At 41.0% G+C, this 17,326-nt stretch overlaps 1 protein-coding gene across 3 annotated transcripts in view; it reads right to left on the reverse strand.

The window, feature by feature from the left end:
* Positions 1–2,138: 2,138 nt before the first annotated feature.
* RBL1 (RB transcriptional corepressor like 1) overlaps positions 2,139–17,326 on the reverse strand; it is a 42,961-nt gene continuing 27,773 nt past the window's right edge. For 2 of the 3 annotated variants that reach the window (XM_073683728.1, XM_073683730.1), the window contains exons 13-23: positions 15,706–15,867; positions 15,450–15,582; positions 14,338–14,568; positions 14,041–14,243; positions 13,763–13,939; positions 12,001–12,093; positions 10,550–10,621; positions 10,378–10,465; positions 9,783–9,931; positions 3,711–3,875; positions 2,139–3,497 (exon numbers count right to left, since the gene is read on the reverse strand). In XM_073683728.1, the coding sequence (XP_073539829.1) occupies positions 3,330–3,497; positions 3,711–3,875; positions 9,783–9,931; positions 10,378–10,465; positions 10,550–10,621; positions 12,001–12,093; positions 13,763–13,939; positions 14,041–14,243; positions 14,338–14,568; positions 15,450–15,582; positions 15,706–15,867 (1,641 nt within the window). In that variant the 3' untranslated portion in view covers positions 2,139–3,329. The remainder of the gene's footprint in view (positions 3,498–3,710; positions 3,876–9,782; positions 9,932–10,377; positions 10,466–10,549; positions 10,622–12,000; positions 12,094–13,762; positions 13,940–14,040; positions 14,244–14,337; positions 14,569–15,449; positions 15,583–15,705; positions 15,868–17,326) is intronic. The other variant, XM_073683729.1, reaches the window with a different exon arrangement.

The following is a 17,326-nucleotide window of genomic DNA, read 5'->3' on the forward strand; positions in this document are numbered from 1 at the left end:
CTGAGACAGACTGGTTCAAGGTTCTATGGTCTGATGAGACCAAGATCAAGATCTTTGGTGCCAACCACACACGTGACGTTTGGAGACTGGATGGCACTGCATACGACCCCAAGAATACCATCCCTACAGTCAAGCATGGTGGTGGCAGCATCATGTTGTGGGGCTGTTTCTCTGCCAAGGGGCCTGGCCATCTGGTCCGCATCCATGGGAAGATGGATAGCACGGCTTACCTGGAGATTTTGGCCAAGAACCTCCGCTCCTCCATCAAGGATCTTAAGATGGGTTGTAATTTCATCTTCCAACAAGACAACGACCCAAAGCACACAGCCAAGAAAACCAAGGCCTGGTTCAATAGGGAAAAAGTCAAGGTGTTGGAGTGGCCTAGTCAGTCTCCTGACCTTAACCCAATTGAAAACTTGTGGAAGGAGCTCAATAATAAAGTCCACATGAGACACCCAAAGAACCTAGATAACTTGGAGAAGATCTGCATGGAGGAGTGGGCCAAGATAACTCCACAGACCTGTGCCGGCCTGATCAGGTCTTATAAAAGACGATTATTAGCTGTAATTGCAAACAAGGGTTATTCCACAAAATATTAAACATAGGGGTTGTATAATAATTGACCCACACTTTTATGTTTAAAATTTAATAAAATTCAACTGAGCAACATAACTTTTTGGTTTGTAAGATTTATGCTTCTGTTCATAAAACCTACTCTCGTTTGCAGTTTGAAGGCTCTAACTTATTTGCATCTTATCAAACCAGCTAAATCTGCAGGGGGTTGAATACTACTTGTAGGCACTGTATAATTAAATGTACTATTTGTAATTTATTATATGTTGGATGCACTATAAGAAAGCTAAAACAACGAGTGGGTGAACATTTAAGCGATATCTGTAATGTCACTAATCAATAAAATGTCTGGAGGCACAAGAAATATTATGAGCAGCACAATAGAGAGACATCTTCATTTCAGGTCTTTGGTATTGAAAAACTTACCTTCAACCCACGGGGTGGAGACAACAGGAGGTGCCTACTTGATCGAGAAGCATTTTAAAGATGTATCATTTAGATACCTGTCAACCAAACGGTTTAAATTTACCGAGAGAATTACTGTTTCATTACAGCGAATCATCGCTATATGCGTTATCTTATTTGTCATGTTATTTGTTTTATTTGTGCACTAGTTTTGTTAAAGAGTTTTATACACTTGTATGTGAATTTTTGTATCACGTGACTCTTATTTTGAATGTTGATTGGTGAACAATGGTTTATATACCCTTGTAATGCCTTTTACAAGCCAGTCTTGACAAAGAACGCATCACCAGCGTTCAAAACGCGTTGCCCTGGCTATATACCATGACTATGGAATCTGAATTTTAAAATTTATGTCTAAAATAAAAGAAAATTTTTTGGACTATACATGAAGCTGGATACCCTTTCTTTCTACACTTTCTGTGCCCTCGCATAGCTGCCGCTGGAGCTGCCGATCCCAGATAGGGGCGTTGCTCGACAGCCATCGCCACATCCAGCTTCATACGGAGATCTTCCATGAGCCTGCTATAGGTTCCCACCATCAAGGACAGGAAACCAAGCTGAGGCGAGAGAGAGGGCCGCCCCTTTTAAGCCTGTAGGTTTCCTGTCCTTGGTGGGGAGATAACCTCTCTCATGGTCAACCGATAAAGAAATAAATTGGTAGGGGAGTGCTATCAAAGTTAATAATGCGTAGGGACACCCAGGAAGCTATAAGTCTAAAGAGTGCAGTCCACTTGGTAGAGTGAAAACACAGAAGGGGTGATAGAAGAGAAAGAGCTTAAATAAAGATTTATTAAAGCCCTGATTTATTAAAGCTTTTACCCCAGAAAACTGGAATGAAAAGCTTGGAAAAGTTGCAAAATTTTAGCACACCCTCTCTTCCCCAAATTAAATGATCAAGAGACTATAACAAATCTTTGTAAATGTTTTTTACTATATGGTTTAGGGATCGATCTCATCAGGCAAGATTAGGCATAACCCATCTGGGCGATAAAAGATTTTGAGAGTAATATCAGACACATAAAAACAGACAGACGATAGGATAAAGCAAGGATAAAGTTTATTGTACATATGTACAAATATGTGCAAATGGGCATAACCCACCTCCTCTAAACGAACCAACCTACATACATACAACTCCAAGTAAAATTTCCTTAGCCACTCATGCAAAGAGAGCAGACATCTACACTTAAACCATAGGCTTGTAAGCACACAAACGTGCCATATGTGTAGATGCTACACAACGTTGTCTGGTTTGCAGTGGACCACTTACCTATGAAAAGTGCTGGCAATCACTTTTGCTTTGTAATAATACATAACGATATTCAGTAGTCTTTGAATGCAGTAAGAACCACTTATGCTTATTCATGAGTATCACTAGAATGGTCTCTTCAATTATGACAATGGTTCCTAGCAAACATAAGCTGCAAACTAACCAAAAACAGGTTGTGCTCACTGTGCATACGAAAAAAGTCTTCTATAACATACTTAATGCAAAGATATGATTTTGTTATGGTGTAAATACTTATTAAAATTTGCATTTGAAAACAAAGCCATTGCTGTTTAACAATAAAAGTTAAACCATCAATTCACTGATTTTTTTACCAGATGAGAATTGACGGTGATTAATGTAATGCCACCGTGGGAGAACCTACATTTTCTATAATAGTATATTACAATTGTTGGACAAAAGAGAACAAGTTCTGAGATCCCCCAAAAGCCTTTAATAGCTTTTTATCAAAAGTTGCTCAGGAATAGACGATGTTCCACTTTATTACATACTCACTGAATTCCGGCCATTGTACTGGTCCTACAGGAATAAAGTACATTATTCAACTGCCAATCATTGGCCTTGGTAGTCATGTGAATAATGTATCATACGTGATCGTTGGAGGACTGGTGTGGACCACTGAAGCAGTAAGGTGATTCAACAAGAAATGGATATTTTAAAATATTTCTTATTCTTAAGTAACTTTTGCAAAATCTCAGAAAACCCCTTTAAGAATGTACATCATAACAGTTTAATAGCAGTAGGTGCAATGTGGCCGGTCAAGGACAGGAAATGACCTTTAGTAGAATTCTACATGATGTACAGAAAATTAACAAACCTTTTAAAATGAGTTTTATAAAAACAATCGCAGTAAAACTGGTAAAAAGTAGCTTTATAGAACAAAAAAGATTAAAATAGCCACAATGCTGCATAAAAATATGGATTGAAGACCCAAGAAGAAAAAAACAATACTGTGCACAGCTGTTGAACAGTGCAATATCCACTGAAATGTCAGACCGAACCTCTAACGGATTGCCCTCTCGCTCACAACATCCTGAAGGCGTTTTATCAATACGTCGTCATTCTCGGTGCACATCCTCTTTGCAGGAGACTCAGAGTCACTGTCAATGGTTATGGCTCGTTTGCGGCTCCTATGGTCTTGTTTAATCATGCTGTTGATATCTTCCAAGCTCTACAATTACAATAAAGAGTCAGGATGAGTGGACAGTAACAGGTCAATTAAATAGAAGCTACCTTATTTGCACGTTTTAGATGCCTTCTTATATAAAGGAGACTGAAAAGATAGTTACTATATATCAAAAATATTCATATAAAAAAAAACACAATATAAAATGAAAAAAAATATAAAAACACAGTAGTGGAAGTGAACATATTAAAAACTTACTTTAGAAGGACTTCCATTGAACTTGTATAGAAGTGCTGTTCGAGGGGTGAGACAACTTGTGTTTTTATGTGGAGACACATATATGGAATGCTGCTGGGATACCCGACGTGGAGAGACTGCTTGTTGTTTTATGCTGGGGAATGGGGAGAGAGGAGGAACAGCCGACTAAAGATCAAAAAGAAAAAAACAATAAAAAAAAGTTTACTACCGATATGCCATGTTGTTAGCATAGTCTATCAATAATAAATCGGTGGGTGTGTACATTCCCTGCACTCCCGCAAATCGGCTTTCTGATGAGACTGTGACCCATTACATTCAATAAGACAATGATGATGTACCCTGCATTAACCCCTTCACAACATACGACATATATTTACGTTATATGTAGTGTCCCCGACTTTGAAGCAGGCTCCAGTGCTGAGCCCCATCTTTCCCCACACATGACAGCTCATTTAATCAGCTGTCATGTGCCTTTAACATCAGTGGGTGGATCGGAGCTCCAGCCGGGCCTGTTAACCAGTTAAATCCCGGTGTTAATCTCTGACAGTGGGATTCAACACACGCCAGCCGGAAGCGTGTCACAAATTCTGCCCATTGGTGCCACTGTCAAGTGATCGGGGGACGCAGATGGGTTGTCATGACAGCTGGGTGGTCTGCAGAAGACTACTACGCCTGCCATTGTGAATGGTAGTTCATAGAAGTAAAATCAATGGTGCCATTCAAAAGTACAACTTGTCCTGCAAAAAGCAAACCCTCATACAGCTATATTGACGGAAAAATAATAAAAATTATGGCTTTTGGATGAAAAGGAGGAAAAAAAGGGGAAAAAAACACCACAAAAAATGGCCATGGCGTGAAGGGGTTTAAGTAAATGATGTGCAGAAAGACACCGCAATGTAAGCATTGCAGAGGCTGCAGGAATCACAATCGCCACAGCCCCGTAAAATTTCCAAGCAATGCAGAGCGTCTGGGTCTGAAGCTTATGGCCTATCTTAACAATGTACCTAAATTATGATACTGAGGGTGAACTCTTAAGGTTGTGTTCACATGCAGGGGTTACAAACTACCACAGCCCTGTGCCGCGGTGGTCTTTCCATAGTTTCTCTGCATAATCTCTTAACCATGCAAGGAAACCGTGAAAAGACAGCAGCGGTACAAAGCTGCTGTAGTTTATAATGTCTACATTTGAACGCAACTTACCTCTCTCATTTCCAAGCTCTGGAAACTGACAGGTGGGTGTGGCTTGCCATGTGGGTGGGCGGGTGTGGCTTTATTCACAAGCGCTCACACTGCTCCTGCAGAAAAAGGCCCTCCTTGTAACTGTATTTATACATTTACACACAGCACTCCATACCCTGTGTAATGTATATACACTTTGCTCAGCTTCATCTTGATGACAAAGTGATAGCAGTAACAGCAGTGCATGAACAAAGTACTGTAGCTGGTGTCTGTAGCACTGACCGTTATAAGGTATAAAAGTGATCCTGCACTGCTATACCTTATAACTGCGATCAGACTGCAGAAAGTGAAAGTCCCATAGTGGGACTAAGTAAAAAAAAAAGTGAAAAAAAAAGTTGTAAAAATATTTTTTAAAAATATTATACCGCCGAACAAAAAGTGGAATAAAACGCGATCAAAAAGACAAATGTAAATAAAAATGGTACAGCTGAAAAAGTCATCTTGTCCCGGAAAAAAACAAGCCGCCATACATCTCCATCAGTCGAAAAATAAAAATAAAAATAAAAAAGAGAAAAAAAAAAAAAAACAACTTATAGCTCTCAGAAGAAAGATGCAAAGAATTTTTTTTTCTATAAAAGTTTTTGTGTAAAAGCGCCAAAATATAAAAAAAAACTATATAAAATGTAGTATCGCTATAAACGTACTGACCCAAAGAACAAAGCAGCTTTATCAATTTTACCATTATAAGAAAAACTTGGCACTTGCTCTTCATTCAAAGTGAATTGATAATTTTATTGCTCACAGAAATTCCAGAATATATAAGACGTTTCGTTTGGTCAGACCTTCATCAGTCATCCGGAATTGCTAAATCTGCATACTGCAGTGCTAGGGTGATGTCTGCGGTGTCTACCGCTAAAGTCCACCACCACGTTTTAGCGGTGAACAGTTTTTCTTATACGGTCTATTGACTGGGGTCCTACTTGTGCACCGAACAGTAAATCCAGAAGTGCAGCGTTTGTTTTCGTTATCAATTTTACCACACGCGAAACAGCATAAAAAAAATAAGAAAAACACATTTCCTGAATTGTTGTTCTGCCTCCCCAAAATCGGAATAGAAAGCGATCATAAAATGTCACGTGCCCAAAAATGGTACCAATAAAAACGTCAACTTGTCCCGCAAAAAGTAAGCCCTCACATGATTGTTGGCCGAAATATGGAAAAATGATAGCTATCAAAATATGGAGATGCAAAAACTAGTCTTTGCAAAAAGAAAAAAAAAAAAAAGCATCTTTTAGTGTGACAGCTGCCAAACATAAAAACCCGATATGAATCTGGTATCGTTGTAATCGTACTGACCCAAAGAATAAAGTCGTTTAATCACTTATATCGCACAAAGAACAGCGTAAAAAATAAAACCAATTCTTCACCTGCCGCTTTTGTTCATTCTGCCTCCCAAAGATCGCAGTATGGCTCTGCTCACATTTATCCTGCGCTCCAAGCTGAGGACTTACAATGGGGTTTCCATGTAAATCTCTGAAATACGCGATTCAGACAGAACACCCGGCGGAACATTCCCTGTAACGAGGCAGATGAAGGCGCTGTGGACGCCGTCTGGCCTGTGATCCCAGAGTCTGTCTTTTCATCATGTGTGCATAAAACTGCCGCTGGCCACAATTTTGTGAACTTTTAAAGAAAAAAAAAAAAAAAGGGGACACCACTAAACAGAGGCCAGATGGGAGTCCAGAGTAAGGCCAGTTTCACACATCCTGATGTTTCCGGTACTGGAAAAACCAGTACCAGAGATGTGTGTCCGTGTGCAACTGTGTGGCATACGTGTGCCGCATCAAGGGGTTCAAGGAGCTCACCCCACATCTAGATAAATTCATTGGGGGGGGGGGGGGATTTGGTTTCCAAAAAGAGGGCACTTGTTGGGCACTTCAGGGGCTCTGCAAATGCGACATGACGCCCGCAGACCATTCCATCAAAGTCTGCACTCCAAAATGTCACTCCTCCCCTTCAGAGCCCTGACGTGCACCCAAACAGTTTTCAACCTCATATGGGTTATCAGCTTACTCAGGAGAAATTTAACAACAATTTTTGGGGTCTAATTTCTCCGGTTACCCTTGCGAAAATAAAAGAAATAGGGGCTAAAAGATAATTTTTGTGGAAAAAAAGTGTTTTTTTATTATCATGGCTCTACATTATAAACTTTTGTGAAACACTTGGGGGTTCAAAGTGCTCACCATACATCTAGATAAGTTCCTTAAGTGGTCTAGTTTCCAAAATGGTTTCACTTGTAGGTGGTTTCCACTGTTTAGGTAAATCAGGGGCTCTCCAAACGCAACATGGTGTCCGCTAATAGCAAATTTTACATTCAAAAAGTCAAATGGCGTTCCTTCCCTTCCGAGCCATGCAATGTGCCCAAACAGTGGTTTTCTCCCACATTTGGGGTATCGGCATGCTCAGGAGAAATTGCACAACAAATCTTGAGGTTTATTTTTTCCTGTTACCCTTGCGAAAAACAAAAAAATTGGGTCTAAAGTAACATTTTTGAGAAAAAGGCTGGGTGCCCACGTAGCGTTTTTCAAGCGTTTATGCTGCGTAATTTCCGCAGCGGAAACGCTTGTGAAACGCTAGGTAATCCACACCCCATGGTCCCCAAGGGGATTCCGCATGTTCTATGCACATGCTGCGGATTTTTCCGCAGCGTTTATGCTGCGTACAAAAATCCGCAGCATGTCATTTAATTTTGCGGAAGCGCAGCGGAACTCCCACCATTGACTTGCATTGAAACGCATAGAAACCGCGACTGTACATTTGTACAAGCGGCTTCTATGCGTCTCTATGTGCGGATGGTACCCAGTTCTGGAGGAGAGGAGACTCTCATCCAGACCTGGGTACCATTGTACCTGTAAAAAAAGAATAAAATAACAAATAAAGTTTATACTCACCTTTCCGAAGGCTTTTCTCTGAATGCCGGCATCACTTGAGGACCTGCGGTGACGTCACAGTCATGTGACCGCAGGCCCTTCACCGCTCTGCCTCGCGATATGCCGGCAGCCGGGAACCAGCCAGGAACGAGCGCTGCAGCACACACCGGGGCCTCAGGGGTGAGTATAGCTTTATTTGTTTTAATTTTTACTGTCACACTATATAAATCCATGCTGTTTGCACGGATTTATATAGTGTGACCTAGTTGTCAAGCACTTGCCAAGTGATGCTATCGCCTGGAAAGCGCTTGTCATCTGCATGCGGAAACGCATGTGAATCCGCATGTATTCTGCAGGAAAAACGCATGCACAATCTGCATGCGTTTTTTCTGCCAGGGAGATGCAGAAATTTTCTGCTTCATTTCTGCATCGTGGGCACATAGCCAAAAAGTTAAAATGTTCATTGTTTTCTTCCACATTCCAAAAATTCCTGTGAAGCACCTGAAGGGTAAATCAACTACTTGAATATGGTTTTGAGCACCTTGAGGGGTGCAGTTTTTAGAATGGTGTCATTTTTGGGCATTCTCGGTCATAAAGGCCCCTCAAAAAAAAAAAAATGGTTTTGTAAATTTTGTTGGAAAAATGAGAAATCGCTGGTCAACTTTTAACCCTTACAACTTCCTAACAAAAAAAATTGATGTAAAGTAGACATGTGGGAAATGTTATTTATTAACTATTTTGGGTGACATATCTCTCTGATTTAAGGGCATGAAAATTCAAAGGTTGAAAATTGCAAAATTTTCTACATTTTTGCCAAATTTCCGTTTTTTTTCACAAATAAACTCAAGTCATAGCGAAGAAATTTTACCACAATAATGAAGTACAATATGTCACGAAAAAACAATCTCAGAATCAGTGGGATCCGTTGAAGCGTTCCAGAGTTATTACCACACTAGATGGTGGCCCGATTCAAACGCATCGGGTATTCTAGAATATGTATGCGGCCGACCGGGGGCTATCAGCAAAGCGGTGTTTAAATTTGGCGCCAATCAGCGAATCGTATTAGTGAGGACCGGGGAGGGCGCTGCCTGTGCGGGTACTTCCGCGGCGAGCAGCCGGGAGATGACTGGCTGCTCGCAGCAGAAGTATCCCGACCGGCGGCGCCGCTCCCCGGTCCTCCCTTCACACTTGCCGTCGGGAGATCAGCGGCCCTAGCCGCTGATCTCCTGACAGTAGCCACATGGAGGTCAGCGGCGCCACCAGTCGGGGTAGTTCTGCTGCGAGCAGCAGGGAGATGACCGGCTAGCACTGGTCAACTCCCGGCTGCATCGCCGCTGACCTCCGTGAGGCAGATTAGTCGCTAACGGCCGCCATCTTTTTCTGAAATCCCGCGTCGATTGGTCCGGCCGCGGCCAATCAGCGACGCGGGATTTCCTGGACAGAAGGACAGACAGGATAAGACGATTATATATATTAGATAAAGTGACACTGGTCAGAATCGTAAAAATTGGCCTGGTCATTAACGTGCAGACAACCTTCGGGGGTAAAGGCGTTAAGGTCCCAAAAATTTCTCTCTTGCTACAGGTATAATACATGGCCACCCACAGCTTCCCCTAGTCATCAACGGATCATGAGAGGTTTTAGCAGCAGAACAAATCACTTTCGGCTGGTCTCTGGGGCAGATGCATTAGGTTGGCCAGACAGGAAAACCATTTTAAACGTATGTTCACACTGTGCTTCTAGTGTACATTGGACTTATACAGTAAACTTACCTCGCAGGTATGCAAAGTCCAAAAACACTGAATATCATCTGCTTCCCTTTCCACAGAAAACACATAAAGCAACACCAATTAGCTTTTGATTCCGTTACGAAATTCCCAATATAATAGCATTGCTGTCTGCCTGAAGGTAAAAAGCCCACAAATGCATGTTTTCTCTTAGCTTAATGGAATGAGGTTCCTACCAGATGGTCACTGGTGCTGACTGCATATTTAAGTGCAAATAGTTGTATTCTTTCCACATAGACATTGTTATAAAAGGTTATCAAGTCTCCTCTTTCTAGTTCACTGGCCTCAGAAGTTTGTTTTGGGAATGAGTGAGAGTCATTGGAATCTGTAAAATAGCGAAAATACAATAAAAGGTTACATCTTCTGAAATATTAAAACAAGGTATATCAAAGTTTAAGATTGAAAATTATCTCACACTGTATTCTATTGGCCTGGAGAGTGAGAAACAAAATAATTCAATTCCTTTGAGTAACACCAAAAGAGGAAACTTACAGGCAAAAAACATTTACCAAGCCCACTAAGTAGGGTCAAGCAGTGTTCCCCAAACTGTGGCTGTCTGTTTGGAAACTAAAATTCCAATATGTCTCGATATCCTCAGGCCGACGGTTGTAGTTTTGTATCTAACAGCTGTAGGTTAGGGGCTAAATGGTCTGAGAGAAGGTTTAAATGCATAGACTGATGTGGCGAAAGAGGAAACCAAGGCCACTGGCTATAAAGCCAACTTCTGCATTGTCAATTTGACACTTCATCCAAAGACAAATCGTTTCTTACCACAATCAACCATTTCCACATCTTGGCTGGAACCAGCATCTCTCGGCTGCTCTTCTGGCATTTTTTTCAGTAATACATGCCTATACACCTAACAACCAACAAGCAAGTATGTAATGCTGAGATACAAAAGCATCAAAACAAGTAAAACCATGTCACATTTGTTTTCACTTACACGGCTCTCTGCTTGGGGTTGATTACGATAACATTTCATGATGTCATGAAACAGCCTCTCTTCCTTTGTTACCTGTAGAATTCAGTTAAAGACGACAAGTAGATTACAAAATTGTGGGTTAACACTTAACTTGGGGCAAACAAATTTGTATATGTGATTAAGGGATGCGTGAATAATCACATTGTGAAATGAAGATGTCTTCGCAAAACTTTAGGCTATGTTCATACACGATGGGTTTTGCAGCGTATTTTGCTGCAGATTTTTATGCAAATTTTCAGCTGCGTCTGGCAGTACCAGCAAAGTCTATGAGAAAGCAGAATTCTCTGTTCACACATTGTTTTTGTTTGTTTTTTGCTGCGTATTTTGTGACTAGGTTGTGTTTTTAGAAACTAGAGCATGTCACTTCTTTCAGCGTTTTTGCAGCAGAAAACACACCTGTGTTTTTGCAGCGTTTTTTTCACCCATAGGAAGTCATGGGTGGTCAAAAAAACGTAGCAAAAAAACGCACCAAAACCTGCGTTTTTAACGCAGTAGTTTTCCTGCCAGAGAAAAGTTGTCAGCAGATTTGCAGAAGAAAAAAAAACACAACGTGTGTGAACATAGCTTGAGACAAAAACAGAGCATTTAGACATGCAGCAAATTCCCAATGTAGCAAAGAAAAATATCATTCAGCTCACCAACGAGGTGCATGGCATAAATAACTCTACAAAGTAAAATCCAAGAAACATAGCCAGCACACATCGCTCTAAAATCTTCCGCAACATGTTTCTGACCGCTGGGATCCTTAGTTGGAGCCTCTAAGGACCCAGGAGGTCAGAAACAAGTCGTCTTTCACCGGTTTTTATTCTATTATTGCAACTGCATGCTCCTAGCCCTCTGTTAGGTGTACGCTTATATGAAGCAATAAACGTAGAAGATTTTATGGCTGGCTATGTTTCTTGGACTCGCTATTGTCTTTCTGCGTTACAGCTTGCCATGACAAGTGCCTATACGTTCCTCAATTGTGCTGTCTTGAACTTGTTAAGAGCATAAGCATCAATTGTGGCCAAAAGGAGGATTGTGTAAAGTCTCTGGAATAGTGATTACGCAACAAGAAAGTTTGCAGACACTTTCTATTAGCCAAGAGCGTTCACTCTGGAATTACTTTTGAAATGGCACAACTTAAATGAGAAATTCCTAGAAAGCAGAATAAACTTTAGGGAGGCAATTGATCAGCATCAAGCAATATATAGTGAGGGCAGAAACAAAGAAAAGTTAAAAGGTGAGAAATAAAAAGCAAAATTTCACATTAAGTCAGAACACACATATGGATATTGCAGTAGGAGGTTGGTGAAGGTTTAAGAAAAATAACAGCCATAGTCTGTCATTAGCAACAATTGGACTGCAGGATATTGTGTTGGGAGGAGGTTCACAGAGAAAACAATTACAATACAAGTAAAACCATAACATACCCCTGCTATTTCATGGTCTTCTAAGAAACCACGCCAGTGAAAGAAGCTCTTAAAGCTTTTCATGGCTTCATCCAGTGTCTCGCTTTCATCACTCTGGAAATAAGTACAGTAAAGAGAATCCGTCATGAAGGTACACACTGCAATAATCATGCAGCATGCACCTGAGTCCAGAGCTCCTCCTGCCAATAACCACGGCAGGTGCCTGGAGCTTTAAAAGGGTTGTCCGGGATTTAGGCCGGCAATATGAGATGGGTGAGGGGTTGACATCCGGCATTGCAGCCGGATGTAAACACATTGTGCACATGGTGCAGTAACTACTCTCGAGTACTGCCACTCCACACCTAATGAAGTGAATGGTAGCTGAGCAACAATACCAGAAAAAGGCCACTACACTGCAGGGCCGTGCTGTTCCGGCTCCGTACACGACATATCTGGTCACAAAGGGAAATACAAACAGCTGATCGGTGGGAGTGTTGAACCTCCAATGATTGGTTACTGATGAGCTATCCCTAAGAAAGGTTGTCAATATAGAAGTCCTGGACAAAAATTTGAAGCTACAAACATGTTTTCATCCTGTATACAACTCATACCATCAACAAGCTCTAAAGCACTATGGCAAATATTACAGCCGCTTTATAATAATTTCACCATTAGCTTCCAGGACACAAAGATGTCCAGGTTCATGGACTCCTGAGAACTGCAGCGGGTGCCTGCAGCTTTTTGAAGATTATTATGGCATGTACCATCATGACAGATTCTCTTTAACGTACTGTGGTGTTTTGAATTATCACAGTTGTAAGACATGAGTACCATATTTAACAGGTGAGAATGAAATGCTGCAAGATGATCTTAGTGGGCAAAAAGGAAAGTCCGTGTACTACCAGGCTCTTTGTTTTCAGTATTAAAACAGCAAATTATGGATTTTTGGGAGAGCAAAGGTAACAGAAGGATTAAGGATAGGATATTTTCCCATGTTATCTCAAACTGATAGCAGCAGTGCCATACCACAGAGGATCTACTGCCTGTTTAGTCTTGTGTAATTTAAGTATTTGGAACAAGAAATCTTCAAATTTTCTCCAAAACCAAATTCAGGACCATGATGCAAACCAGCATGGTGGAAAATTCACTGCCTAGAGATATTCTGCTCTCTCTAGGAAACCATCTTACCCATCACTATGTGTACGTTGTGTCACTATGTGTCACGTGCTTGTGTACGTTGGACAATCTTTTTAGTTGGGAAGGCTTGCCTGCAGACAATAAGATCACAGAGTGGTCCACGTTTCCCCCTCCAGGGTATGTGCACACGGTGCGGATTTAACGCTGCGTTTTTATGCAGCGTCAAAACTGCAGCGGCCAGATGTTACAGCATAGTGGATGGGATTTCTAGCAATCCCATGCCCACTATGCGTTTTTGTGGAACTGCGGATCACCTGCGGAAACTGACAAGAGGTGCGTTTTTCAGATCCGCAGCATGTCTATTTCTCTTGTGGAAACGCATGCAGATTTTTCCCATAGACTAGCATTAGATGAGGAAAATCCCCATGCGTAAAAACCGCATGTGTGTTTTGTGTGCGTTTCCGGAGCAGAAATGCACACAAACACTACATGATGATCAATAAAAGCTTGTAAAAAAAATTTAAAAAAAAACTAAAAAAAACCTATTCTCTAATTTCAACATGAACAACGCACATCACATCGAAAAAGAAAGTCTCGCTGTAATTTAAAAACAGGAATTAGGCAATCATGTACAGTAAAGTCTTACCTTTGCCATAATATACACTGCACATAAAAGCAGCTGATCAATGTGTCTATCTTTCATCAGATCTGTGCAGTGAACCAGTGAGTACTCAAACAAGGTCCAAATCTTGCGTCGCAAATCATTACACAAATCAAGCTTCAAACATAAGTCTCTCAGGCGAACACTGGCCAAATGGTACACCTACAGATAACAGCACAAGTAGAAATTAATTCAGAAGTGGCATTTGTCACTCAACTGGAGAAAATCCAAATAAAAAACACAAAAAAATAAAAACGCCATACCTTCCTGAAGAATAGAGCTAGAGAGCCTGTTTTCTTGGGCTTGTTAGTGGATGTGGAGCAGACATCTTGGGACCTAAAAGCCTGTCTCTTAGGACTAACCAAAGCCTGTGCTGTCAGGGGAACCGGAATGCCATTTTCACTTTGTGACTGTGGATAGGCATTTACTGACTGTGAAGATTGTTGACCACATTCATTCTGAACACCTGATAAAGGTCATGATCCAAAACATACATATGTTAAATTGTGGACATTTAAAATGACCCAAAATAATCCTTGTGCACGACAGTGAACAATTACCTGTTATATTCACCTTCTGTCCACACCACAGCGTTTTAACTGGGGACACGCACATTTGTTCTGAGGCCTGACAGGGAACAATTCTTATCCTGGTAATCTCTGGTGTAGTGTGCAATCTTTCTACTGGTGACTCCTTTGGCCCATCATCCCCAAACAGTCTCCTTTTAGCACTGCCGGCAGTAGGAGAGTTGTAGCGTTCATGGACAGAAAGTGGAGACAGTGGCTGCATATCTGAAAAATGAATAGTAATATGCTTAAGTAACTAAGCATCATCATGATTATTTAAAAGTAAGCATTTCAGATCTTAGGATTTGGAAATCATTAAAAAGAAGCCTTCAAAAACACTACATTTAAATCCCTTCAATCAAAAGCTTGTTTTTAAATGAGTACCTTTTATTTTCCCAGATGACTACCCAGATAAATTTGAAATGTAAATTTTCCAGTTTTTATCCTGGCTACTGGGACATCCCAAGTAGGCCTCTCTATTTATTGAAGCAGTCTCATCGTGGTAAATGAGTAAAATTGTGAAGTACTTCTATAAACAAGCAACTTTGCAATCTACTCTTTGTTCACAAGAATAGAGGGATTTGAATAATTTACTGCTGTCTCCTAGGCAAGGAACGCAGTGCTTAAAAGCTCTTTTCTCTAGATCTTACAAGCGCTGCTGCAAAGCTGTCCAGAGTTCTGGATCTGGTCAGCTTGAGTGGTCCTTTGGGTCACCGGCTCAACCAGGCAGCTGCACGAACTTTCAATGAGGAACACACACACCTCTCCCGACAAGCAGAAAGCTCGGGAGCGGTGCATTCCTATTCAATAAGATGAGAAAGGCCTTTATCTGGCTGGGTCAACCCAATATCCCTAGAGAGATCTATTAAAATTCTGTCAACTAAAATCTGTTTACCCAGATGCCAAAAGCACAAAAATCTGCTATTTCTCACATCCTTGTGTCTAAAAAAGGCTTTTTTTCCCCTGAAGACTAAATGTTAAAGATACTTTCTGACCCAATAACTTCAATCTTTTCAACTGGCACAGCCCATAGACCTCACTACCCTTCCTTACATAGACAATATACATGGCTACATTTGAAGCAGGTAAGTCAAAAGTAAATATACCTCTTCTGCAAGAGCCTCCAAGATCAGTGCGGACTTCTTTTAAACGAGGATGAATTATTGGCGAAGCAGGCATCATAGGGAGATGTCCTAAGCCTGCTTCATTGCCAGATTCAAAGTTGCTTGGCATTATAACCTGAAAGTGAAAAAACAAATAAAATATGAGAAAACACAATCAATATACCTGCAATAGGTTCGGTAGTAGGATGAGCACCTTTTGGCTGTGTGCATCAACATACTAATTGTACACTACACATACCTCCTCACAGGTTGGCACAGTCTCAGATGCCCGAAGTAGCTCCCACAGAACAGATCTGCTTGTCCAGGCTCGCTCCTCCAAGATCTGTTCCTCAATACTGTTAAGGTGTTTAACCATGTCTCGTGACAACCCATCCTCTGACCGGATGAATACTTCAATGACCTATGTGATAAACAGATATTATTCTTTCTTCTCTATATTCTACCTGCTGTAAATAGACTTTCCTGGGCTACTGAAGAATACACAAACTGCTCCAGGGTGCCAGCTTTCTTCACCAGTAACTAGTGCTCTATTCGAAGCAGAAATAAGCATGTTTGCAAGAGAGAAAGATCATTTCCATGAACAGTAGCTTTACTTCAAATTATCATTTCCCCTTTGATTTCTCCTAATGATGTGGTACATACCCTAAACTCACCAGAATTAGCAATTCCCCACATCAGTCTCCAAGCATGGCATTTAACTATACAGCATCAAGAGAGGATAGTGCACTTGTCCTTTTATAAGGTTATTCCCATCTTACAAGATGGGAAAATCTGTAAAAATGCTTGTAAAACTAGTAAGTTCACAATAGACTCAATAGGATCCAAATTTAGCCCTGTTCTCACAAAATATTTATTTTATTTTAATATTAACAGCTCGTTGGATAATGGGGACCAGCCACAGTTGCAGGCTAGCAGTGGTGGCCGAACAGCCGTATTTACAAGCCCTTTCATAGTACACTATTAGCGCCCAATCCCTGGCCAGCTTCGGTCGCACTGCGCCCCATCCCCGGCCAGCTTCGGTCGCACTGCGCTTCTGATACGGCTATAAGATGCAGCTTTATTTCTGTAGTATCAGAGAATGTACAGTTCAGGTGATGCTATTGGCTTTAACTGTCAATTAGTAGCACTTGTAGCCCCAAGTAATGAAGAAGTCAGGAGTCTGGGGAGCAATAAGCTCTTAAAAAATGAGAATTGCATCAAGGCTTTAATAATTTAAGTAATTATGAACAATACTCGTTGGATGTCAGATGGTTGCCACAGCAAACGCACCGCCCGATGTATGTTTATGTCTCTCCAAGTCTGATGTTCGGTAGGAGAATGCACGTGGACAGTATGCATTGTCCACGCTCTTATCTGGTGTGTGGCTGGTTTTTCTGTTACAGATTAGTTTGCAGATTTACACTTCCAGAATTTTTCTCTCACCATTGTGGTTCATTCCAATTCTCTCATTAGGGAAGTGTTCGAAAGTTAGTAGACTACTGCTGCTTCCACCTTATGTACTCTGTGCCTATAGCTAACAGCCTGACAGAACAGAAATATGGTTATCTAAAGTCTAAAGCCCATGACGTGTGAAAGGTTTCCTCTCCTATACATTAAATTTATGTTATATAATGCCCTAATGTACTAATTTAGAGTGCATGCTGTTTAATTCAGATGCATAGCATGGAAAATTTATCCATTCTCCGCTAAAAGCAGGGACAATGTATGTATGCAAGGGTTTGCAATATCTGTAGGTAAACAGTGTTTCTATTCACTCAAACTAAGGCTGTGTTCATGTGATGTAAAGTCACCCCCCTATGCATGGTGGCTCAGTGATTAGAACTGTTGCTTTGCAGCTCTGGGGTCCTGGGTTCAAATCC

The sequence above is a fragment of the Phyllobates terribilis genome, unplaced genomic scaffold (genome assembly GCF_046119375.1).
Source record: "Phyllobates terribilis strain yellow unplaced genomic scaffold, ASM4611937v1 Scaffold_5__5_contigs__length_657084704, whole genome shotgun sequence".
Lineage (NCBI taxonomy): Eukaryota > Metazoa > Chordata > Amphibia > Anura > Dendrobatidae > Phyllobates > Phyllobates terribilis.